The sequence below is a fragment of the Leptosomus discolor genome, chromosome Z (genome assembly GCF_034619465.1).
Source record: "Leptosomus discolor isolate bLepDis1 chromosome Z, bLepDis1.hap2, whole genome shotgun sequence".
In the NCBI taxonomy this organism is placed as follows: Eukaryota; Metazoa; Chordata; class Aves; order Leptosomiformes; family Leptosomidae; genus Leptosomus; species Leptosomus discolor.
Window position 1 is genome coordinate 63,085,698 of NC_141419.1, and position 23,569 is coordinate 63,109,266.

At 37.2% G+C, this 23,569-nt stretch overlaps 2 protein-coding genes across 2 annotated transcripts in view; one reads left to right on the forward strand and one right to left on the reverse strand.

Annotated features, from left to right (window-relative positions):
• RFX3 (regulatory factor X3) overlaps positions 1-23,569 on the forward strand; it is a 139,847-nt gene that overhangs the window by 10,558 nt on the left and 105,720 nt on the right. The window lies entirely within an intron of this gene.
• LOC147413299 (uncharacterized) lies at positions 14,279-16,119 on the reverse strand. Its single transcript, XM_086480112.1, is given in 5 exon segments — positions 14,279-14,785; positions 14,867-14,944; positions 14,946-15,018; positions 15,020-15,120; positions 15,949-16,119. Coding segments are annotated over 5 exon segments (930 nt in total).

A 23,569-nucleotide genomic window follows, 5' to 3' on the forward strand; every position in this document is an offset into this window, starting at 1 on the left:
AAAAGCTCTTGTGTCAGCATAGTTGTGTTGTTAGTTACATGTTATGATCCAAGGATGGTAACTTTTCAGACACAGCTGAATTTCTTGAAAGCTCGACATCAACAGGCTGACCATCTGTAGCCTACTGAAACAAGGTTAAGCTGGAGCCAGCAGTTCATTTTTTTTCCTGTACTGAAGGTAACTAATGTGTTTAATAAAGTGTGAAGTTTTCTTCCATTGTTTCAGAATATGGGAAAAGATATAAAGTCCAAGGCAGAAAAACAGATGTATCTGGCAGATAGGAAATTGGAAGCTATAGTTTGATTATCTGTAATAAAGGGGGGGGAGGTTTTGATCAGAAATGCCAAAGTAGTTGTTCCAAAGTTAAGTCCTCTAATAAAATTAGCTGTGTCATCTCCATAAACCAAGCAGCCTGGTCACAACTATAACTTTGTTTTATAGGTATGCTTCTGAACTTCCAATGACCTGCTCTCATTGGCCAATATTTGTATTTTGTTTTTAAAATATGTTTATTCTAGGTGAAGTACTTCTGTTTTTCATATGCTGATTCAAAAACTTTTTACATACTCTGGTTACAGCATTTAACCTGCTAGCATGCAAATGGTTACGTTTGCAATAAAACCAAAGGAACAGAAGATGCTTAGGGCACTCAGTGCTGTGTTGTGTCTTGGTTGGTTGGTTGGTTTGTTTCTCAAAGAGCAAAAGAAATGTGGCAGATAATTTCATAGTCATAAGAATCATCTAGCAGGGCATTGCTTTTTAATCTGGGTGATCCAGCCTTGTCAGATGGAGTTACTTGCGTTATAGCAATGGGTAAAACTGGTGGGTTTCACATCACTGACTGTTACCATGCTGTTTCTGTATTAAGTATATTTTCTCAAATAGTCCGTTAACTGTCCTTCACAGTGTTAGAAAGCGCATTTCTTGCAACAAATGTATGGATTATCTGTTGTGAATATGGTATTTTTGTGCTGTTTAGTGAAATCTAGTACAAAAGTGGTCACTGAAAATAAGACTTTTAACCTACTTCTACAGTAATATGCTGGCCAAAAGGGAGAGGAATAAGAGACCTGTGCAGCTGTCTAGGTCTTCACAGACTCTCAGCCAATAGTGTGTAGGCTACGTGCTGGTGACAGAATGGCGTGGAAGCAGTGCTGTGGAGGAGGCCCTGGGGTCCTTGGTTGACAGTGGGCTGAACATGAGCCAGCAGTGTGCCTTGGCAATATGGAAGATCAACAGTATCTCTTGGGCTGTATGAACAAGGGTATAGGCAGGAAATTGAGGGAAATGATTATCCCACCCCTTTCCGCCCTTACTAGAGAACATCTACATCTATGTCTAGTTTTGTTCTCACCCTCCTGCCATTATGGGAAAGGTGTAGGTAAACTGGAGTAAGTTCAGCATCCTAGAGGACCGCTAGGAGAGCCAGGAGCTGAAGCACACATGTCTGTGAGGAGGCACTGAGGGACCTGAGTGTTCAGTCTGTGAAGATAAGAGTTTCAGGGGTTCTAACAGCAGCTTTCCCTAATACCTACAAGGACATTGTAAAGAAGATGGAGCCGGGCCTTTCACAGCAGTGCATGGTGGAAGGATGAGAGACAATGTGTGTAAGTTGAAACAAGAGAGATTTGGACTTTTTCCTCACGAGGACAGCCCAGCAATGCAGCTGGGGCTAAGTGAGGTTTTGCCATCTCTGTCCTTGGAGATTTTCAAGCCCTGACTAGATAAAGCTCTGAGGAGCTGGTCTAATGCCAAGTCTGAGCCTGCTTTGGAAAGCAAGTTGGACTTGAGTGCTCCTGAAATCCCTGGCACCTGAACTATAGTGGTTTTAATTGTGATCCTTACTCTGCAGCAGAATCTGTGGTCTAGTTTGTCTTCTTTTTCTTGTTGTCCGGTTCCATTTCTTAGGAGTACAATTGAATCTGCACCTCTGGAGGTAGAAGAGGAGGGATAGTGTCTAGAGCTAAAATTACAAAATAGTTGTCTTGAGATGTATCACAAAGACATAGTTTGGGTGCCCAAGAGGTGATCTCCCTAACAACATAGAACTCTTGTGTTCCTTTTTCCTCCACTGCATTACTACAGTTAAGTTATTTTGGTCCAGCAGTTTATTCTCTGGATCTCTGGTTTTCTCAAACCTTAGGACTGGACATAGATTGATTCTATGCATTTATTTATAAAATATTTTACAATGAAACCTTGAGAATTTTTAGTGGAGCCCTGCAGAGGCAAAAACAATAGCAGTAGAGAAAACTGCAATAGAAGGAAAACAAATTTCTTAGGTGTCTTCAGGAGATGGCAACTATGAACAAAGGGATTTAAAAAACAAGAAGGAAAGACCTTGGTTGAATAGCTGGGAAAACCAAACCCCAGCTGTTGATTTTTATCTGTGTGTATTTATTAGTGTCTTAATTTGCAGTTCTTAATTCTTTTGTGGCAGCAAGAGAAGAAAATAAAAGGAGGGAAAACAGCAAACTTAACATTTTTATTGGAAATTATTTGAAATTTTAAAATAAATTGGATACTTTCCTTGCTTTGTTGAGCCCAGTTCAGGGGCATTGATGAAACATTCTATATTCGACTAACTGCCTGGTGATTTGTAAGTGGTATTCAACAAATACGATGGCCAGGAATCTGAAGAGGGATTTTTTTTTGATAAGTATATCTAAAATATTTTCCTGTAACTTGCTATATTCCTTTTAATTTTAGTAAGAGCTGGATTGTACCCAAAAAAAGGATTTGGGAAGCAAGGATGATTGTTTCTAAGGGTCTCTAAAGAGGTATTTGTTTAGAAAAAATGTTTGTTTTATCATGTAGCTGCAAATATAAAATTAATATCAATGATGCAGATGAAGAGCAGTGGTCTAAGGAAGTGTGTATGGCAGTAACTACTATTGGTGAAATTAGAAAAATAGTTTCCGAATCAATTGATGGAAGTCATTCTTTGGGTTTTTTTTGTTTGTTTGTTTTGGCTGGGGTTTGATCATTGTGGGGCACTCAGATGCCAAAGTCCATAGAAAAATTAATGTATCTCTTACTCTTGTTCAACAGTGCTTGAGGGATAAGCAAAGACCTATGTACATATTGCTAATTGTGATAAATATAGTCTTGATAATCAAGGCAGTATTAGAAAGCAGTCCCTTTATTTAAATGCAGATGTTCCATTGTTAGCTAGCTGAGTTGAGTTCAATTAAGGCATGAACAAGCAAATACATTTTTCAGAACCTGCACTTTGATTTTATTCATAAGTTTTTAAACTTACCTCCCTCAAATTCGAGTATTTAATTGGAAGAGGGATGTAAGATTTCCATAAAGTGTTTGCAGTGCAGTTTTTCCTGAGAAAGGTCCTTTTTCCAGTTGAACTAAATAACTGACTGCACAGTGAAACTTGAAATGCCCTGAAAGATCTAAGACCATAACATAGTCAGGACTTTTTTCAAGTATGTCTGTTCTACTGTGTTTGTCTTTAAGAATGTTCCTGTCAAGTAAGGTTACATGTCTGGCTTTTACAAGTCAGTGATTAAAATGAATACCAGAAAAATTAAAGCGATATAAATCTTGCTGAGCAAAACAAAGAGCTTCAATAAGAAAAACAAATTGAATAATCTTTAGGGTATCTCAGAAATTTTCTAAGTAATATTCAGTGTTGGTGTTGTGTGTGTCATAGTTCAGTTTTTTGTGTTCCCACAAAAAACTCTTATAAATGAGATAGCTAATGATATCTTTTTGATAATGTTATTTTTCTGTTACTTGGCAGTTATGAAAAACAATGAAATAAGTTACATCGTCTTATGTCTTTATTTTAAGACTTAGAAATCAAATTCAGTTTCTGCCATTCATAAATATTGTCACTGAATGTTCTTTATATTTATATTGTTTTCTAATTCTCTCTATGTGCAGTAAGATGGAGCTTAGTAAAACAAATCTTACAATTACAAAAACAATTACAAAAATCAGGTAACGTGATCTTTCATTAAAATGTCTTTTGAAAATAATATTATTTACATTACCAGAGTTGTCAAAATTTTAGAGATAGTATGAACATTTCTGTTAGGAATGTGCTGTGACCTTAGAAGCCAGAAAACAAACAAACAAACAAACATACACACTTTGGATGCAATTGTGCAATTCTCAAAACTCATTTGTATTGTAAGTACAATTAATGTAAACATAGAGGTTTGTTAACTCTTCACTGTTGTACAGTACTAGCTTGGTAAGTGACGTTCTTTTTTATAATTAATGGATTTTCCCTGATAATTTTTTTTTTCATTTGTGTGCCAGTATGTTGTTCAGTATTCATTACTTCATTTGGGTTTTACACTGTGCTTCCTATTTTTCCTATCTCACTGTTTTTTCTTTTGAGGCAAAAAAAGCCATACTAGATAATACTAGTTAATAAGAACAATTATGCATGTTTTTTCTACAATTTCATGTTTTCGCATGCTTTCTAGAGTCAATCTTAGCTCAGAGCTTAGAGAACTGTTTCTCAGAGAATTGCAGTAATAAGTAAGGAGGATTTAATAATTTTAAAATATTATTTTAAAATATATGCCTGTAATCTAAAAACAAACACTGAAATGGTTGATTTTAAGTCACAAATGGAACAACCCCCCCAAATATTAATATATATCCAGGAAATACAAGCTGAGACTTCTTTAAATCATTGTCTTTTGAGGTGCTGAGTACTGTTAGGTTGGAAAAGCAGAACAGAACACACTGTTTGGAGTTGAGAGTCTTTTACTGCAAGGTGGACAAAAAGCCACGTGGGAGTTTGTGGCCCGTTTGGTTACTGAGTTTTTTGGTTTATTTCTGTGAGTATGAATTTGTGTATATTTTTACATTTAAAATATTTCATAATTTTATGAGACACAAAACCCAAGCTTTATTTTTGAAACATTTGTGGTAATAACTGTGTCTTGTGAATAAGTATGTGCTTATGAAAGCTAACGTATTGGTAGAAGTCACACGAGAAAGCAAACAAAGTTAAAATAAATATCTTAAATGTTGTTGTCCAGTGTGATACTGAATTTCAAGCACATTTGGTAAAATAATGTTCTTAGTGAGAGTATTTCTTTGTCGTTGCTTCCAACTTAATATATTTGTTTTTTATTTCCTAAGGAATTGCTGTCACTGGATTTGTTCTTAACTTGAATATGTATTTTTTAATAATAAAAAGAAAAGAACCTGATAAACATGGGTGAAATATTAGTTGCCTCATACAACTGTACTCAGATGGCAAAGGACATGGATACTTTTATCATCAGTTACCATCTGTCTTTGGTTTTTTTTCATATTCTTTTACCAAAGTGGAATGAGATTGTTTTGATTTCCTTTTGTGCTAACTTTAATAGACTATTAGGAAAATTATAATTTAATTTTACAATTACTGTACTTTAAATATATGGATACAAAACAAAGTGGTAGATTTTTAAAGAGATACTTAAAATTCAGGTGGGCCAGGATGAAAGTTATCTTTAGCACATAAAGCAGCATTTTAAAATAAGGTAGCTTCTAAATGTTTAACCAGTTTTGTAATTTCTCTGTGAATACTTGAAAGTTTTGTTTGTATATATGCTTAAAGTTTGGTTGTTCATTTTTGTTTATTTCTTTTTCTTTCTGTCTTCCTAGACAGGAAATTAAAGTACGTGCTGGTCTTTAAGTCTTCCTTTATGTCAACATTTTTTTCTTCCTTTGCGGTTTATGATTCAGTCCTTTTTTGCTGCCCTATTATATTATCATTGATGGCAGTGATATCTGTTTATGTATATTTTGTAATTACAATTATATTTTCAGTATTTTTGGCACTCGTTTTTAGTTATTAAGCTCTGCAGTTCAGTATCCACTGTTTTGTCCTGTTCCTTGATGAATGCCTGGCTTGCACGTGGTTTAATATTTAATAGGTTTACCTGAGATAGTGGGGTGTGACAAGGCTGCTAAGCATCACATATTGCTGACATATATGCAGCTGGGTTGTCAGGTTAGCCTACAGCTGCTGATCTCACCTTCCAGGGACTGTATGATTCTTTCTTTGCTAGCAGCCACTTCACTTTCTTGTTTGCAAATCTCTAGCTTTCTTTCAGGGTGCTTTAGCCTGCTTCATGTCAATGTACACAAAATTGACAGTTTAAAAATATATTCTGAGGAACATTCTTTTAGCCAATTTTATGTAGCTGGAAAGAAAAGGTATTGAGAAGCTCAGAATCTGCTTCTTTTACCAGCAAGCTGACTATAGGTAAAACTCCAGACTTTGGGTAAAAAATCATATTGAGGAGTGGGAAGCTCTGAGGGTATCTTAAAATAAGATCTTGAGTTGTTTTAAGTTGTTTTGTTTTGTTTTGTTTTTGATTTAAATCACTTTGAACATAAAAACTTGACACCAATGAAGCTTTTCTGCAGAGCCAGTTATTGATACCTGTCACTTTTGTGGAATGGCTGTGGGAAACAAGCTCCCACACCTGGTGGAGCTGACTGAGGAACTGCTGCTGCTTGGATTTGTCAGAATCTGTTCTGGAAAATGTGCATACAGTCTTCCAAGGCAATAAGGGACTAACTTTTGAAAAATTTGTGTGACTAATCCCAAGGTGTCATTGTTTATTATACTCTTTGCATCATTTATTATACTCTGTGCTGCTTTCTACACGTAGTTGTTTCTTGGTCAAAGTTTTGAAGAGTTCATCCACAGTAGTTTTTAAATATTTAAGTAAGTCTAACTGTATTGATTAGCTTTAAGGTACTAGCTCAGTGTTGCTTAGTTCAGGAAAAACTGAGCTTTAGGATTTGAAATGTTCAGATTGGTTAACTCTGTTTCATTTTGGAATTTTATTACAATGGGGTGAGAAGTTGCATGTCTGTAGAGATCCAGGTTTCTTCAAGAGTTGTTCTGGATTCACTCAATCCTTTATATTCATGTAGTCATATCCATATTCATAATCCTTTATATAATTTATATGTGATAAATTTAAATCTATGTTTTCATATTTGAGTTTGTTATCCATTCACAGAGGTATAAAATTTTTTTTATAATATACAATAATTTTCATTTCACCTCAGAGTGTATTATTTGATTAATTATATTGATAATTTAGACTATACCTTTCACTACTGTAATGACAAATTCAAGTTTTCAGTGGAACTATAACAAAATTAGCTGGCTTTGTTATTCATTGTTTATAGAATATACAGGTCTTATTTAAGGCCATCCTTTTATGTTTGGACATGTGAAAACAATATGATTTCCTTTCATGTAATTGATTATAATATTGAAAAGCCTTTGTAATTGAAATTTTACCAAAATTTTTAGTAATAGATACAAATACATTATTTTTACAGCCCCATTTATGTACAAAGTGAAAAGGGCTTATTTTTATTTTGCTGTGGTCTCTGTTCCTGTAGCACTTGGTCTTATGTCCTGCTAAACCTGTTATTTTGGAATATGAATTTTTTAGCTCTCATGGTCCTGAAAATTTAATACCTATTGCAAATATTAAGTGATGAGCTTGAACGCAATAATGTACTGTGATAAATGAAGATATTAAGAATGTATTTCATTTCAGTAAGAATTATAAACAATTTACTGAAACATATCTAGTCTTGTTTATTTTTAAGTGAAATATAGTTTTATTATTGTAAATTTTGTACACTTCTGACCTCTCTGTATGGCCATTGTATTCTCTATATTTGGGATAATGAAACTTGTGGCTGCCATGTGTCTGCTTTTTTTCTGGTGTACAGTGCACCAATTTTAGTTCATTCTGAGGATATATAGATAGTGTCTTTAAAAGTGGTTTTGCTTCTTTTTAGCTTTGAAGCAGGAAAGGTGGATTTTCAGAAAGCTGAGACCCATTAATTTATATGCATTAATTCCAACTATCTTCCCTGCTTTTCACTACTAGCCTTCACTTGCATCTCAGCTAATGGCTGTTCCTCTACATATACTTTACATCTCTTCTCCTGATCACTCTCTTACGTGCTTGGCCTTTTACAATTACTCATCCTGCTTTTGTTCTTTTCTTTGTGTTCCAGTTCTCCCTCATGCTGCTTCTGTATTAGCTGTGAGAGAGTTGGGGATACAGGAACAACAATTTCTTAATCATTGACTTTTGGGCTAAACACCTTAATAAATTTTTAGGAAAGCAATTTGGTAGACAATCATAGTTTCAGCTAGTGGTATGTTTTACTGATCTGAGGGTAGTAGACTATATGTGGAAGATGATTATGTGAGCAATTTATGCGTTGTTCAAGAGGAATTTAGCAGTCCAGTTGAGTGACAGCTAAAAGCCTACTGTTGCCAGTTTCTGGCAATGAAGTTTCATGGCTATGCCACATTTAAATTACTGTTGGAATGTGTGCATTTACTAAAACTTAAGTATTGAAGTAGTTGAGTTTTAAGTATCAAAAAATGTGTATGTATTTAAATACATACAGGGCAAATAACTTTTTTTCCCTGTACCTTATTCTCAGCATTGCTGAGAACTTTAATCTTCTGAAACGACTTATGAGTGAGAGAAACTATGTATGAATTATTTTTTTTAAAAGATACAGTGAAATTAAGACAATAGTATAATGGCAAATGTTCAAAAAATGTGGAGTATGGGTCACTACATATGCCACTTAGTTTGGGTGGCTCTGTGTGTGTATTATATATGCGTGAAGCAGGTGGTTTGTATGTATAGACATGTGTCTGTCTATGTATATATATTTGCACATACAGTATATGTGTATGCAGAGTGACAGTGTCTATGTGTGTATCTTGTTTATGTATCTAGAGAGTAGAACCAAAGTTAGTCCATCTACATTTAGTGATTTGACATCTGGAAGAAACTAGTGGAAAAGACTTTCTGCAGGATCCCTACCCCCATGCACTGGTTCTGAAGGCTGAAACAACCTTTCTAAGCACCTTAAATGATTCAGGGTTGGGGATTTTTTGCTTGTAGCAGTAGCCACAGGTTATCAATTTCATGTCATTCATTAAAATTTTTTTTTCTTTTGAACAGGAAACATAGGGGTGCATTTTCTCTGGGATAATTGCGGTGGCTTAGTGAAATGTATCCTAAGAACAAGGGTTCTAGGGTTATGGGTGACAACATGAACTTCTTAAGTCAGCTTGGTAATGTGGAACTGTCTCCTAGAGCTAATTTGCTACTTGCTGAAGGAACGTTCAGTTTGCACAGCTTCCCTGCGTGGCCACTCCTACAGGTGAGGTGTCTTCTATAATAAAGGATGGAGGAACGCTAGGCTAGTGTCGTGATCTGATCCAATGGTGGAACAATTTGGCAGAGGTTAAACCCCCTTGCTTTCTAACCGACCTCAGGTAATCCTGGTGTCTAGGGACATCTGAGCTTAACTCCTGAGTGATGCTCAGTCAGATGTTTTACTGTGACTCAGATTCACGATTCTCGGAAACAGAATAAAGACTCAAAATGGAGTCAAGTGCTAACTCAATTTATTTAACCAACTATGTTCGTGTGGAGAGAGAGAGAGAGAAAGAAGGGGAGAGGAGAGAGAAAGGGACAGTCACAAAATAGCTACCACAGATCTTCCGTGCCACGTCGATCCGATGAGTCTTCAAGGTTTGTGTGTCTTAAGTGTCCAGTGCTCCAGCGACGAAGCAGGGGTCTGTCCATGGCGAAAGGTGAGCCTGAGTTCTTCTCAGCTTCTGTTTTTTATGGTGATGCCTTGCTACATATTTGGAATTGTTTTGCACATCCACGCCTCCCACCTGCTACTGGGGAGCATGCCCAGTACCGTCTCTAGAGGCACCTGGAATAGTCCAGAGGGTCTGAGCCTTCTCAAAAGTTGTCCTTTCGCTGACTCTGGGCCTGGGTGCATGCGTAGTGGGTCGTAGTCTACGTGCTCTGAGTCAGGCATGGTGTGCACCTGTTGTCTTCTGTCTTTCTTGGGTAGGGACAGGGCCATTGTCATGGTAATGAGGTCTTGCAGTTAGAAGGTGCTGTCACCAATGGTGAGATATATATAGATAGATAGGTTTTTCTTTATGGTCTCTTACACCACTCCGTGACTCAACGTTGATGGAAGACACAGAGAGAGAGAGAAGAAAGGAGAGAAGGAAGAGAGAAGAAATAAAAGGAAGATCTGTATAACATGTTAACAATTAGTTTCGATCATAGGACATTGTAGCCTTAACAATTTTGAATAAGACCAATGTCAATTTAACTTTACATAGAGGTTAATTTTCTATATAATCTGAATTGTAGAAGATTCATGTACAGCTTGAAGTTGTTTGTCTCCATCAGGACATGAGGTAAATATAAATTGCGTATTTGTAACAACATGTTGAATTAATTGTATTAAACATCGAATAATGCATGGTAGGAACAATAACATAGCTAAACTACATAACAAATAAAATAAAATGTGTTTCACCGAAGTACCTCCTGGAAGCCGGGAAAACATATCAATATCCCAGCCTTTCCAAGTTTGAATGGGGACATGAACCAATTTTCATATCCCTGCAGTAATTTCTTTAACAACTTTCCCATTGTCATCAATTCTCAAGCAGCAATTAAAGTAATTTAATTTTCCACAAACCCTGCCTTCTTCAGCTGGCAGGTAGTCAAGAACCATGCGATGTTGATAAGTTGCAGCTTGCATTTGATTTGCCTGATCTGCCAATAGGTCAAGGGCTTTGCCTGTTTGGTTGTTTACAATTTCCAATACGGGTTGCAACCTAATAATGCAGTTTAGGTTGTAAATAGGTTCTCGAGCACCACTAATCCATTCATTACGATTCCATGTTGCTGGTCCATGGTGCTGGATGATACATTGAGGAGTCCATTTGTTTTTACCCCAGGTTTGGCTACTTCCACCTGTTACAGAAGTATCAATGCACCACCAATATCAATTAAGGTCTTCATATACCTTAATTCCTAAAATGTCCCCACTTCGGTCTGGTAACAGGAGAAAGAAGGGGCGTATATAACCTACGTAACACGTTCCACTCCAATTACTTGGTAATTTTTAATAAGCATGATGGCCACAAATCCAATAATGACCTTTCAAGGCCCAAGTCCCATTTTCAGATGGTCCATTCTCTTTGTGTCTTAAGTAGGAATTACAAGGAGTTTTGCAATAAGTGATGTTATTTAAGCACAAAGGGTGCTTAATTCAACTGTTTGACTTCTTTCCTTTAATCCAAAGATCACATTTCCATGCCCCTACCAGACTGCTGTAGCTACACTGGATGGTTACTACCTGATTGGCTATGCCACTTATGACACAAGCCAAAGGATTAAATCGCTTTAGTATTTCAGCTCCCATAAGATTAGTATTAGGCCAAAAACCATCAAATCGTTTTTCGGATCTTGTTTCATTGACCTATGCCCAACTTAGCCCACAAGGGATGAGTTTTTTGTCAGTGGTGTTTTTCAACATATACCATAACATATCGTCCTTGACTGGAAGAAAGTGATTGTAAGTTGAACAATTAATAGGTCGACACCCCAGGATGATACAATGATTCCTGTACCTAAAGGTCCAGTTACACATACTATGACCCACAAAAACTCCATTGCTGTCGTTCTGATTAAGGCAGTATTCCCCTTTTCCTGGAACTTGGATTTTCATGATTTTATCTCCTCATTCCAGTATGAGTCACTGCTGATGGTTATGTCACTTAAATTACTCATGAGCCATTTTGGGGATATTGGTTTTGATGTCCATGGCCAATCCTGAAATCCTAAAGGACTCCCACACATCCAGCAGTTAGTTAGATTGTAAATACTTGCTGTTTGCTCTGCCAGTTGGAAAAATGAGTTTTTTACATTATTCTGTTCATACCCAAAGTTTCTGAGGGGTGATTGTCCCAAAAGTCCTGGTCCATCTAATATACCAAAAGAACATGAAAAGTATTTTGTTTTATAAATCCAACCCAAACTTACTAACGTTAAGAAGACAACAATAAAAATACAAACAAGAATTAAAGATTGATTGCTCCGCATCTGCCATGTTCTCTCTTGGGTTTTCCTGTAGTATAAAACAGAGTGTTGCCTTGCCCTAGTCGGGCTTCAGCTGTGTGACTAGAATGAGGGAATGATCCAACAAGTGTTAATTTTGTGTTTCTTCCCCCCTGCGTGTTTGGCCTTACAGGCATATTTGTTAAAGGGTTTGGTTAGCACAAGGAGAACAGTTCCAATTGTCAGCATCTCCACTAATACCAGCTGTCCAAGGCAGAAGGTTGTTATTTCTGGGGTATGAGAAGCTCGAGATTTTGGGATTAGAATTAAAGGTTTGGGGCAAAAGGCATTCAATCGCGGGAACCCGTTTATCCCCCAGCGATTGTTGACTCTGGTTACTGCATCCCATAAGTGCTTTGTCCAATGCGGCTTATGAGGTTTCAGAAATCGTTTTAAAAGCCCATTAGTTCATTCCACAATTCCATTGGCTGGGGGTAATATGGGGTGTGGAGTACCCACTTGATTCCCTCTTCCCTTGCCCGTTCCTGTACTTTGGTAGTAGTAAAATGGCTGCCATTATCTGACTGAATAGAACTAGATTTTGGGAGGGAACTAAACCAAATTTTCAGGGCCCGCACTGTATTTTCCCCAGTTCCTTATGGAAATGCTTCGGCTTGGGCTAAGCCAGAAATTACTTCTACGCCTACTAATACATATTGTTTCCCTTCTGATTTTCAGAAAGGCCCAATGCAATCGACTTGCCAAACTTCCCAAAGGTTCTTTTTATCCCTCAAATGGAGGGGAAGCTCTTCTATGGGGTGTCGCTCCAGTTGGAGTCGACATAATTCACAGGTTGAAATAAAGGTCTTGCAAGCTTTCCAAGTGACAGGCCAGCCTCTGGCATGTGCCTCCTTATCTAGATCGTTGGATCCCGTATGGGCACGTTTAACATGTAGCCATTCTAAGAGCCTATCCCAATTTTCTCTTGTCTGGTTTTCTTTTTGCAAAGGGACGATTCTAGCCAATTTGTCCGCCCTATTATTCCACTCGCTTGCTGGTGTACCCCCTTCCTGATGGGAGGGCACCCATGCGATCGCAAAATCTCTGTGTATGGCAATATCTAAAATTTCTTGCCACCTTTCCTTTTGCTGTATTGGTACCCAATTTACCTCCCCAGTTATTTTGTTCTCAAAAAAGGAGCCATTCCATGCAGCCTTTGAATACTGCAGATGAATCAGTGTAGGTATATACTGGAGCTCCTGCCTTTCCCTTGCTATTGAACACACTCCATACTGCCACTAACTCTCCCACTTGGGTGCTACCCTCACCTTCAGTAATTATTTCCCTTTTAGTATCCACATTAGTAGCTACAGCTTGATACTTCCACTGTTTGCCCTCTCACTGGGCGGAGGTGTCTGTGAACCACACATTTCATAATTCCTCAGAAAATGGTGAGACAATTTTAACAACCGAAGGAGGAGGGGTATCCTCCTCCTGAAAGTTTGCCACTTCTTCCTGTATGTTTAACATTTTGGGGGTGCCTTCGGTTACTGTGACTACACTACAATAATATTCGATTTTAGCATACTGTTTTCTTACTGTATCCCTTTGAGCCACCCTGTCAGGGGGAGGAGTCCCTGCCAACACAGGCTTAATTATCTTAAAGGGTCCCCTCAAAATAAGGGGTTGCTGACATGTTGTTCGTTCCGCTTCTCGTAGGGCAACACTTAGAACAAACAAACCCTTTTCCCATATAGAATATTGTTTTTCTGCATCTTTGAAACTGTGAGAATAAAACCCAGTCAGTCTTGTTGGACCCCCAGGTCCCTTTTACCACATATGGACCAACAGTCCCTAATCAGCAAATCCCCACTCAGTTTGAATGGGGTCTGTGGGGTGAATGGGTCCTAGTGTGTGATGTGTGTTAGCTTCAAAAATTAAAAGTTGCAGGGCCTTGTCATGGGTCAGGGACCAATTCCATGTCTTTCCCTTTCTAAGTAGATCATATAAGGGTTGGGCTATTATAGAAAAATCAGCGATGTGTTTTCTCCAAAAGATCAATAATCCCAAGGGGTGTTGCAATTCCTTTCTATTTTCTGGGGTCTTTATTTGATCTGGTGCGGAAAGGGTATCTTGTGGAATGCAAACTGACCCTCCTTTCCACCAAATATCTAAAAACTTGACCTCTTTGTCAGGAGTTTGTATTTTCTCTTTAGGTACTTGGAGGCTTATCCCTTCTAAATGATAAATAATTCTATCTTGCATAGTCTGTACTGAGGCTATGGTATGTCCCCGTATTAATATGTCATCAATATATTGGTAAATTTTAATTTCTTTTTCCAGTGGAATTATTGCCAATTCCTGTGCTAAGGCAAGGTGGGCCAGGGAGGGTGAATGTTTATATATATAGCAAGGGGATCTTCTCTTTCTATGGGTTTGAGCCCTCCAGCCCAATATGCAGCCCTCTGTGTTAACGACCATGAAGCCCAGTGACTGCCAGTAGTTAAAAATACACCTGGTCCCCAATAACCTTCTGCTTCTTTTTCCAATAGCAAAATTCCATCTCCCCCTGATAGAGATACCCTCCATGCATGTTCTGTTTCGGATTCCTTTGGAGTCCTTCAAAACTCCTTTTTGAGTTTAGCTAGCTCAGTTGCTGTGAATGGAATTTCTTCGGTAATTGCCTGGGGGCAGTCATCATTATTATCTTCATACAGGTACACAGTTTTAACCAAAGGGTATATCTGGGGATGGCTTTCTGTATTTTCTTTTGCCTTTTGCAAATCCTCCTGAGGAGAGACTTGTCTTATCTCTGTTTTCAAAGGTCCTTCCTCTGCCTCTGCTGTTTCCTCTACAAACTGACTTCTTAATTCCTCTTTTAATATAGCATTTTAGTATTTTTTCTCTTCCAATAATCATCTGTTTTCATCTAATTGGTTTTGCAGTGACTTTACCGCCACTTCCAGTGAGTTTATTGTGGTGTCAGTATGGCCAAGCCATTGTTTTTTATCCTCTACTGCTGCTGCTAAGGTTTGTGCCTAACAAGGCACAAATTATGGCTTTCCCTTTGCCTGATCTTTCTCTAGCCTCTTTTAGCAGCACTTTTGTGATCTGTTATGCTCTGTGGCTGAAACCAGTGATCCTTAGTCCACTCCTGTCCCTGAGGTGAGGGGCAAGATTGGTAAAGTTCCAAAACATCGTAGTTTATCTATCTCTTTGGCTGACTAAGAGATGGGATCATGTGTATTGGTTGTTTTTTGATTAGTCATTTTGTCTAGCACACTCAAAGGGGTTATTTCTTTCTGAGAAGGCCTCACCTTGATATTTTACCCAATTTCCCCTGATCTCTCTCAGAAGGCCACACCTTACCAATATGTTATCTGTATTTTCTAATACAAAGGTGATATATCGTCCTGAGAGGGACACACCTTAATGTTGTCTACTTTTCCCCTTTGCACTCTCAGGAGGTCACACCTTAATTGCATACTTTCTGTTTTCTGAGAATCCTGTCCATGACGGCAGTTTTAAAAATGTCACGATATCATCCAATGGTGGAACAATTTGGCAGAGGTTAAACCCCCTTGCTTTCTAACCGACCTCAGGTAATCCTGGTGTCTAGGGACATCTGAGCTTAACTCCTGAGTGATGCTCAGTCAGATGTTTTACCGTGACTCAGATTCACGATTCTCGGAAACAGAATAAAGACTCAAAATGGAGTCAAGTGCTAACTCAATTTATTTAACCAACTATGTTCGTGTGGAGAGAGAGAGAGAGAAAGAAGGGGAGAGGAGAGAGAAAGGGACAGTCACAAAATAGCTACCACAGATCTTCCGTGCCACGTCGATCCGATGAGTCTTCAAGGTTTGTGTGTCTTAAGTGTCCAGTGCTCCAGCGACGAAGCAGGGGTCTGTCCATGGCGAAAGGTGAGCCTGAGTTCTTCTCAGCTTCTGTTTTTTATGGTGATGCCTTGCTACATATTTGGAATTGTTTTGCACATCCACGCCTCCCACCTGCTACTGGGGAGCATGCCCAGTACCGTCTCTAGAGGCACCTGGAATAGTCCAGAGGGTCTGAGCCTTCTCAAAAGTTGTCCTTTCGCTGACTCTGGGCCTGGGTGCATGCGTAGTGGGTCGTAGTCTACGTGCTCTGAGTCAGGCATGGTGTGCACCTGTTGTCTTCTGTCTTTCTTGGGTAGGGACAGGGCCATTGTCGTGGTAGTGAGGTCTTGCAGTTAGAGCTTCTCTCACCAATGGTGAGGCATATATATATGTGTGTATATATATATATATATATATTTTTTTTTTTTTTTTTGGTCTCTTACAGCTAGGCCTTAAGCTCATTAGGCCAGATTCTGGTCAAATTTCTTTTACTGAGCTGTCAATGAAGACAACCAGTATGTCTCACTAGATTTAGTAAATCAAGACCGTATTCTGTTTTGTGTAAACAAAACCTTGATGTCTGCAAGCTTCACTTGCTTCCATGGGATTGAAGGGAATATCATACTCATGAAAGGTCATTTAAGGAAAGATGGTAGATGGACATAGCTTTGGATCTCTGCTCCCTTTGACAAAGTCCTTCTTGTCTCTAATAAATCCTTGGTCAACACAGAAGCGCTTAACAAGGTCTAACAAAATGTTGACTGTAAAACTTACTTCGGATAATCAGTATCTGGTTTTTAATTACAAACCAGTAGGTAGTTTTACAGCATAACATGCTTAGATTTTTCTAGCTGTACCTCTGTTGATGTTTTGCAAACTGCCTGTCATCTTTGAGGTCACAACCACTACGTTAACTGAACATTACAGTGATTTTTCTTTATAAAATTATAAAAAGTAAACTAGCAATGGTGATCATACGCAGTAAATCTTTAGGTTTATGGTTTTGGCTGTAGAAGTTGATGGAATGTGTTTAATTGTGGTATATGATTGCGGACTCTACGAGAGTAGTAACTGTCGACTTCACTAAATCCTCCAAGTATAGGGAATAAGGCAGCTTCTTTGTGGTTTGAGTCTGTCCTGACATAGCTGAGACATTTGGCTTTCCTTTAGAAAAAGGTTCTGCAAGATTACAAATTCTATAGATCAAGCAAAGTTCTAGTTAGAAGAGTTTGTATTTGTGGATGCATTCTGATGATGTTTGCTGTCTTACCCTGAACCATCTGAGACTTTTGTCTTCAGAACAGTTTTCGTATTTGTTATTGTTTTCAAGGTTCCTCTAGAAAACCTCAGCCACTAAGTAGTATGAAGCATTGTGGGAAGGATAAACCTTAGCATTTCATCATCTGGATTCCATTTTGTTATGCTGGCTGTTATGGCTATTGTATAGATAATTAACGTTTCAAATAACTTTTGGGACAGTGTGTTTCTTTCTTAGCTTTGTACGCTTAAGGAAACAGTGTTTTTCTGATAGGGCTGTCCATCTTATTCAAAAGACACATAGAAGTTTCAGAAAAACAAGTGCCAACTAAATAATTAGTATGGGAAGGTATACTACCGCTGAAGAAAAGGCAGTTAAAACTCATTTTGCACTCCCAGCGTCCTGTCGAGTCAGTCAGCAAACACTCACAACCTGTGCTAGCGTGTTGTAGTATGCATCCATTTAAAGGACCAAGCTGGAGGAAACGTGGCTTTCTTAATTCTGGTGCTGTAGAACAACTTGTGCTTTGCTGTAGGCTAGAACAGCCTCGGGCTATTAGAAAGAGTGGAGAAAAGCCATAATATTCAGCTGTCCTGCATGTCGTTTTGTACCCATTCTCCAGCAGATTTGCAAAAATATTGCCAAAAGAAATGAGTCTGCAGAAATGTATGTAGATGTCTAATTTGGCTTGCATAATCTGTACAGGTGGCAAAGACACACAAAGGCAGAGCTCAGTTTGACTGCAAAGTCTTAACACCAACTTACAGGCCTGATAACATCTTTTGATATAGAGAATAAATCCTAAATATTGTTCTGCCAGTTTAAAGTTATTTTTAGGGCTTTTTTTTTTTTTTTTAAGTCTCTCTTGAAGATTCAGAGTGTGAAACAATGTATTGTTCTGTCAAAGTTTATTATGAAATGTCTGTGCAGAGCATATTGTGCAACTCCATTATACTAGCTGTTGAAAGTAAAACTTTGAAGGGTTTTGAAGTGTAGGGATTTTGACATTCCTAACTTAAATGATGAATTAGAGGAAATATTTGTGTTTATGTTGCTGTAGCATGCAGTAGAGATCAGATATATTGCTTTTGTGTGATCTTTCTGTTTTAGTGTTTAAGTTGTTCAAATCTGTCATTGTAACTTTTTTTTGAGGCTATGTCTGGAGTTGAGGGTTGACTGAGGAGAGTGTTAATCTATTGAAACAAACGGGTTAGAGCCATAGGAGGACGCCTGCCGTGTTTTCAACGGTTCTCAGCCTGAAAGCAGTGCAGAGCCCTTTTAGGTTGCGTAGCAACAGGCTTCTAGCAACAATAATAGATTGAATTTCCAATAGTGACCAGGCCGGATGTAATAATAAAGCAAGAATACAAACAGTTGTCATCGGTTTTCTTTTCATAATAGATGAGTCTGAATTTGGGGAGATTCTGTTTCTCAAAGTGGCAAACCTGTTTGCAAAATGAAGGTACTTCTGAAAAGTTGTGGTACCGAAACCCTGACAAAGCTGCTTAGAATGAGTGACTAGTAGTTTGAAGCGTAGGAGAAAACAAAGAAACATTGATTGAGTTATCAAGGAAAGAGAGTATTTAATACCCACTTTAAATGGCTTGTAATTCTCAACTTCTTTTATAAATTGATCTGTACTGGAACTTCGTAGAAGTCCATAGCTATATATGTAGATGCATATTAAGGAAGGAATATGGTCAGTCACACTTGAATTAATGAAGTTGAAAAGAGAGTTCCCTGAAGAAGATTATTCTGTAACTGCCTACTATTTGGATTCTCAGTGTCTATCTTTGGAGCATGTGGTATCAGCTACTGCTGGAGAGTGGTTGCTAGTCATAGTCAGGCTTTTCTGAAGTTAGTATTTGCTCTGTTATCTTCTCTTGCTTCATCTGTCAGATACTATGCAGCAGTTCTAATTTTTTTGAGACACATGTTGGTATAAAAATCCATATACAAAGATCTTGTTTTGTAAGATGCACAATAATATACATTATTTTAAATCATTAGAATCTTAACATGTTATTTAGAAAAGTTTGGAAATGTCTTGTGAAGATACTGTAAAAAGGGGTAATGAATAAACTGAGTAACTGCCAGAGAAGTTTATTTTCTGTCATACCAATCTGTCAGTATTTCATGTTTTCTAAACCTGTTACGCGTGACAAGTAGAAATATATGGGTGACCAGGTGATTTGGGATGAGAGTCAGAAGTTGTCTTATGAAATAGTAATGGATGTAATTCTGGATGTTTACATTTGAGTTTAAATGTTTTGACCTGGCTGACTGAGTTGAAAATTGAAACACTGGTTATTGAGTAAAAATGCAGGTCTACACTAGATAAACCGCCATCTTCAGTTCCTGTGTCTGCTTTTGGGAATGGTGGTTGAAGTGCCACTGTGGTAAAGGCCAGTTACTTTAACAGAAAGCCCAAGTTAGTTATTTATAATATGCTATAATCCATTATGGTGGCACCATATTTTCCTGAATAGGTGAAAGCTGTTATAAGAGTATAAAACTTACATCTTTAGTTACTGATAAAAGGGGCAACTCTAGTTACTACACAGTGTAGAAGAAAAAAATTATAAAATGTAAACAAGTAGATGTTACATATTTGACTTGGGATGTTCCACTGGATTCTGTTGTTCTGGTAGATTCAGATGTTGAACAATAATGTTGTCTTTTATCATAGGGATTTTAAAAAATGAATTCTGAAAAAAGCTTTTCTCATAGTATCCTCCAGCTTAGCTGCTCATCTCAGAATTTCCTCCACATCATCTAACACTGGAATCCTCACTGCAAGTGGTATCTGTGTGGTGAAAGAGACATTTTGAATACATTCATGAAAGAACGTGGTACTATATGATTATATTTGAAGATTATATTATTAAAATGTGGCATATATATATCTTAATCTAGAAAAATATCTTAAAAAGGTGGTTTGATTCAAATGAGCAATCTTTAGGCAGACTGCTCAGCTGGTGCTAAGTTTCAGGTATGTGAGTTTTGTTAGCTTAAATGTGAGTTATGTGCTAGCCTGAGCAACATTCTAAATTTGTATGTATGCTCATGATTTAGAGTATCAACTAATTTAAACTCTGGAAATTTAAAATTTAAAAAACCTAGTTTAGCAGTGTCATCTAGTCTGAGTATGGTATCTACTCAGAAGTGTTTGAGTAGCATTTGTGGATTGCCAACTGATTTTGTGCATTACAGAGATATTTATATGGTAAAGTAACTACTGCCCCAGCTGGAGAGCTAGGAGAGTTTGAAAGATTTAGGAAAATGAGAGGGTTATAAATTAGAAAGAGGTTAAAAACGGATAATAAAATTTTAACTAGTATGTAGAAAGCAGACATTTAAAAAGCCAAAAACGTACCTTTTATAGTGTTCAGATTCATAGATGATACCATTTTAAAGGTGTTTTTATTAAGAGTTGTTTTATATAGTACAGTTGTGACATTTTCAGAGTAGCCTGAAGCATTTTAACCTTACATTATAAGAAATATTATCTAGTATTTATTATGGCAAATACACGTTCCCAAATCATGTAGATTACATTTAGAATTTCTGTAAGGGTGTAGTTTACTTTCCAGAACTACAGTAATTATCTTTATTTAACTCACTGTGCCCCTTCTCCCAAATAGCTGAATTTCTTTTTATTGTATTGGTGCTTATCTTTGTTTTTAGACCAGAAGATGTTGTTTAGAATAGTTACTTCCTAATATTTTTCTTATTGAACAAACCTGAATAACTGGATTTGCAGGTTAATGCTTCCATTGCATCCAGACCTAACCTATTGATCTGATTGCTTCATGATTTAAAAAAAAAAAACAAACCCAAAAACCTTCCCATTCAAAACAAAAAAGCAGAGGTTAGGTAATGCACTGTGCCAAATATGGTAGTAATGAGTGCTTCATTGCTTCCTGTGTTTTCAGTGGAGTTCAAGTCAAAATTGCATCTGAAAGGATACTTTGCATTTCTTAGAACTTCACTATTTTTACAAACGTGAAATAAAAAAAAAATCAGTATTTAAGATAGTAACAAAAAGTGAGAGGTCAGAGAAGCAATTGTGTGTAGAGTGTTGTAGCGTGTAACAAGGGAAAATCTTGGGGACTGAGGGACAAAAAGGAAGGTAAGCAAAAGAAAATAAAATAGGCTTATTCCTGATTTTTATTTATTTATTTACATTTTTATACAACAATATGTAAGTTTAGGAAATTCATTTAAGTGTTTGGAAATGTAGAAAAAAAGGCTGGGAGGAAGTAGTCCACTAAAATTTAAAGGGCAATAGAAAACAAGAAGTTTGGCAAAAAAATCTGTGTAGTCTGGTTGCCTGTGCATCTGTCCCTCAAACTGAATTTTCATGCAGTTTAATGTGTTGTGGCACCACATTATGTGCTTACTCCTAATTTCTTTTTTAATTGTTGCAGCTGATAGGCAAATTTATTTCCAGAATTTTCCATTTTATGTAAACACATTCTTATATTGATTTAGTGTAAGAACAGTTGTATTGAAGTTGAGACGATTATTTGTCTTCTTTTATTTATATGTCTCCATGTGGAAAAGCATAGCTTGAAATAATCACCCAGACACTAATTCTGAAACAAACTTTTCATCTGCTTTCTGTTTAATTTTTGTAGTGGTCTTCATTTCTTCAGTACAGTAACTATGACTGAAATAACAAATAAAAGCAATAATGTTAGTTTATGTAGTGTTAGTGAAATACTGTGGGTTTTTATGGATAAGGAATGAGTTTTAAGTATTGAATGTTTTCAAGCAAAAACCTCTATTGGCATTAAGTGTAATTGTTGTGTGAATGGTTACAAAATGTAATTAATTTTCTGGGACCCAGCTGCTATTGATATGCTACTAGAGCATGTACGGTATTCTTCTTGAATGAATTTACCAATATACAATATTCACTGTGGTATCATATACTGTACTTATGGCACAATTGTCTGCCAATAAGAGTGAATAACATCAACAAGCTGTTTTTCTGTTTAGTTAAATACTTAAGACTCAACGGGCCTACATCATGTAAACACAGCATTTAATCAGATAAAGTGCAGAATGCTGTTTGTGCATTGAAGCTGTATTTGTGTATGTCAGTATCTCTTTTCTTGACATGCCCTTGAAAATTTTAAAGTGACTTACATGGGAAAGGTAGGTGTAGGAAACTACAATGCAGTATTCTTGTGAATCAGCCCTGCTTTTATCTGGAGGGGACAAAGGTATATGAAAATAATTTTTGCTGATGACCTTCTGAAGAGGTAGATGGAATTCTCAAGTTGGTAGATTCATGTCTATTACTGCAAAAACGATAGATAATGTTTCAGAAAATGGGCAAAATGAAATGAGTTCCTTTGTGAACCTGGGACAAGTACAGAAAGGATGCAGAATTTTCAGAAAACACCATTGGAGATTTGTACAACTGGAGAACTATTCGAAAAATTGTTTGTGAAATTATTTTAGTTTTACTTTTTGAACTTCAAAGAAGAAAACTTTCCACTGTATGGGTGTATATCCCTTGACTTAATGAAATGTGAGCATTATGTGAGCACTTCTGTTTTTTCTACTATGGGCGAAGTCAGGTCATTGTTATGTTCAAGTCCAGGATGATACTTTCCAATTAGCAAAGTAACTTGTATTTAATTGCAAGAATGTGTAAGTGTATTTGTATGCCTCCATACAAATTTACAGCTGTTTGGGAAACAGTCGTCTTAAAGTTTCTAGCTTCTCAGTTGCTAAGAAGTGACCACGTATTTCAAAGACTAATGAAGCCAAGAAGTTCTGTTGGAATATGGTGTTAATAAAAAAGTATAAAGAATCTTCAAGTATAGTGTGGGTTAATTCTTAACATTTTGTATTTATAGTACTGACCTTGGAAGAGGATCTGATGCTTTTGTAGGTTACTTGTGTTATCTGAAAGAGAAATAGTAGTTACAACCCTGGCCTCACAAGGATTTAACTGTGTGCGGAAGCAGAAACTAGACTATATACGGATAAGACTTCAAAGGTGTAAGTGAAGATCGACATGTACCTAAAAGTTGTAGGCTTTCCTTTGACTTTCCTTTACGTTGGGGAACCCTGTGTTCAACTTCAGGTATGTGTTGTAAAGTTCAATTGTGAATAGTGTTTATTCAGATACATAAAATGTTTTTGAAAAGAGTGTAAGGTGTATATGTTGTACTGGAAGCCAACAAAAACTTAACTTGATTCTTGACCAAGTTTCTTTGGGGCGCCAAAAAGTGTGTGGTCCATTTTGCAATGCCTAATTAGATATACTAATCTCCCTGGTGTGCATTGCAGTTACAGGAAGGCATGGCTTCTGTCAGATGAATAGTCCTTGTTTAGGTCTTTGGCAGTGTACATCTAAAGTATATATGAGAGCAGACGCTTTATGGGGTAGTTGCCATCTTAATCCAACTGTTTCCTTGAGTTTTTGTGCTGAGGATGAGTTGTCTGCATTTATGTGCACATGAGCTTTCTGCTCACTCATCATTGAGGTACTTTTGGCAGTG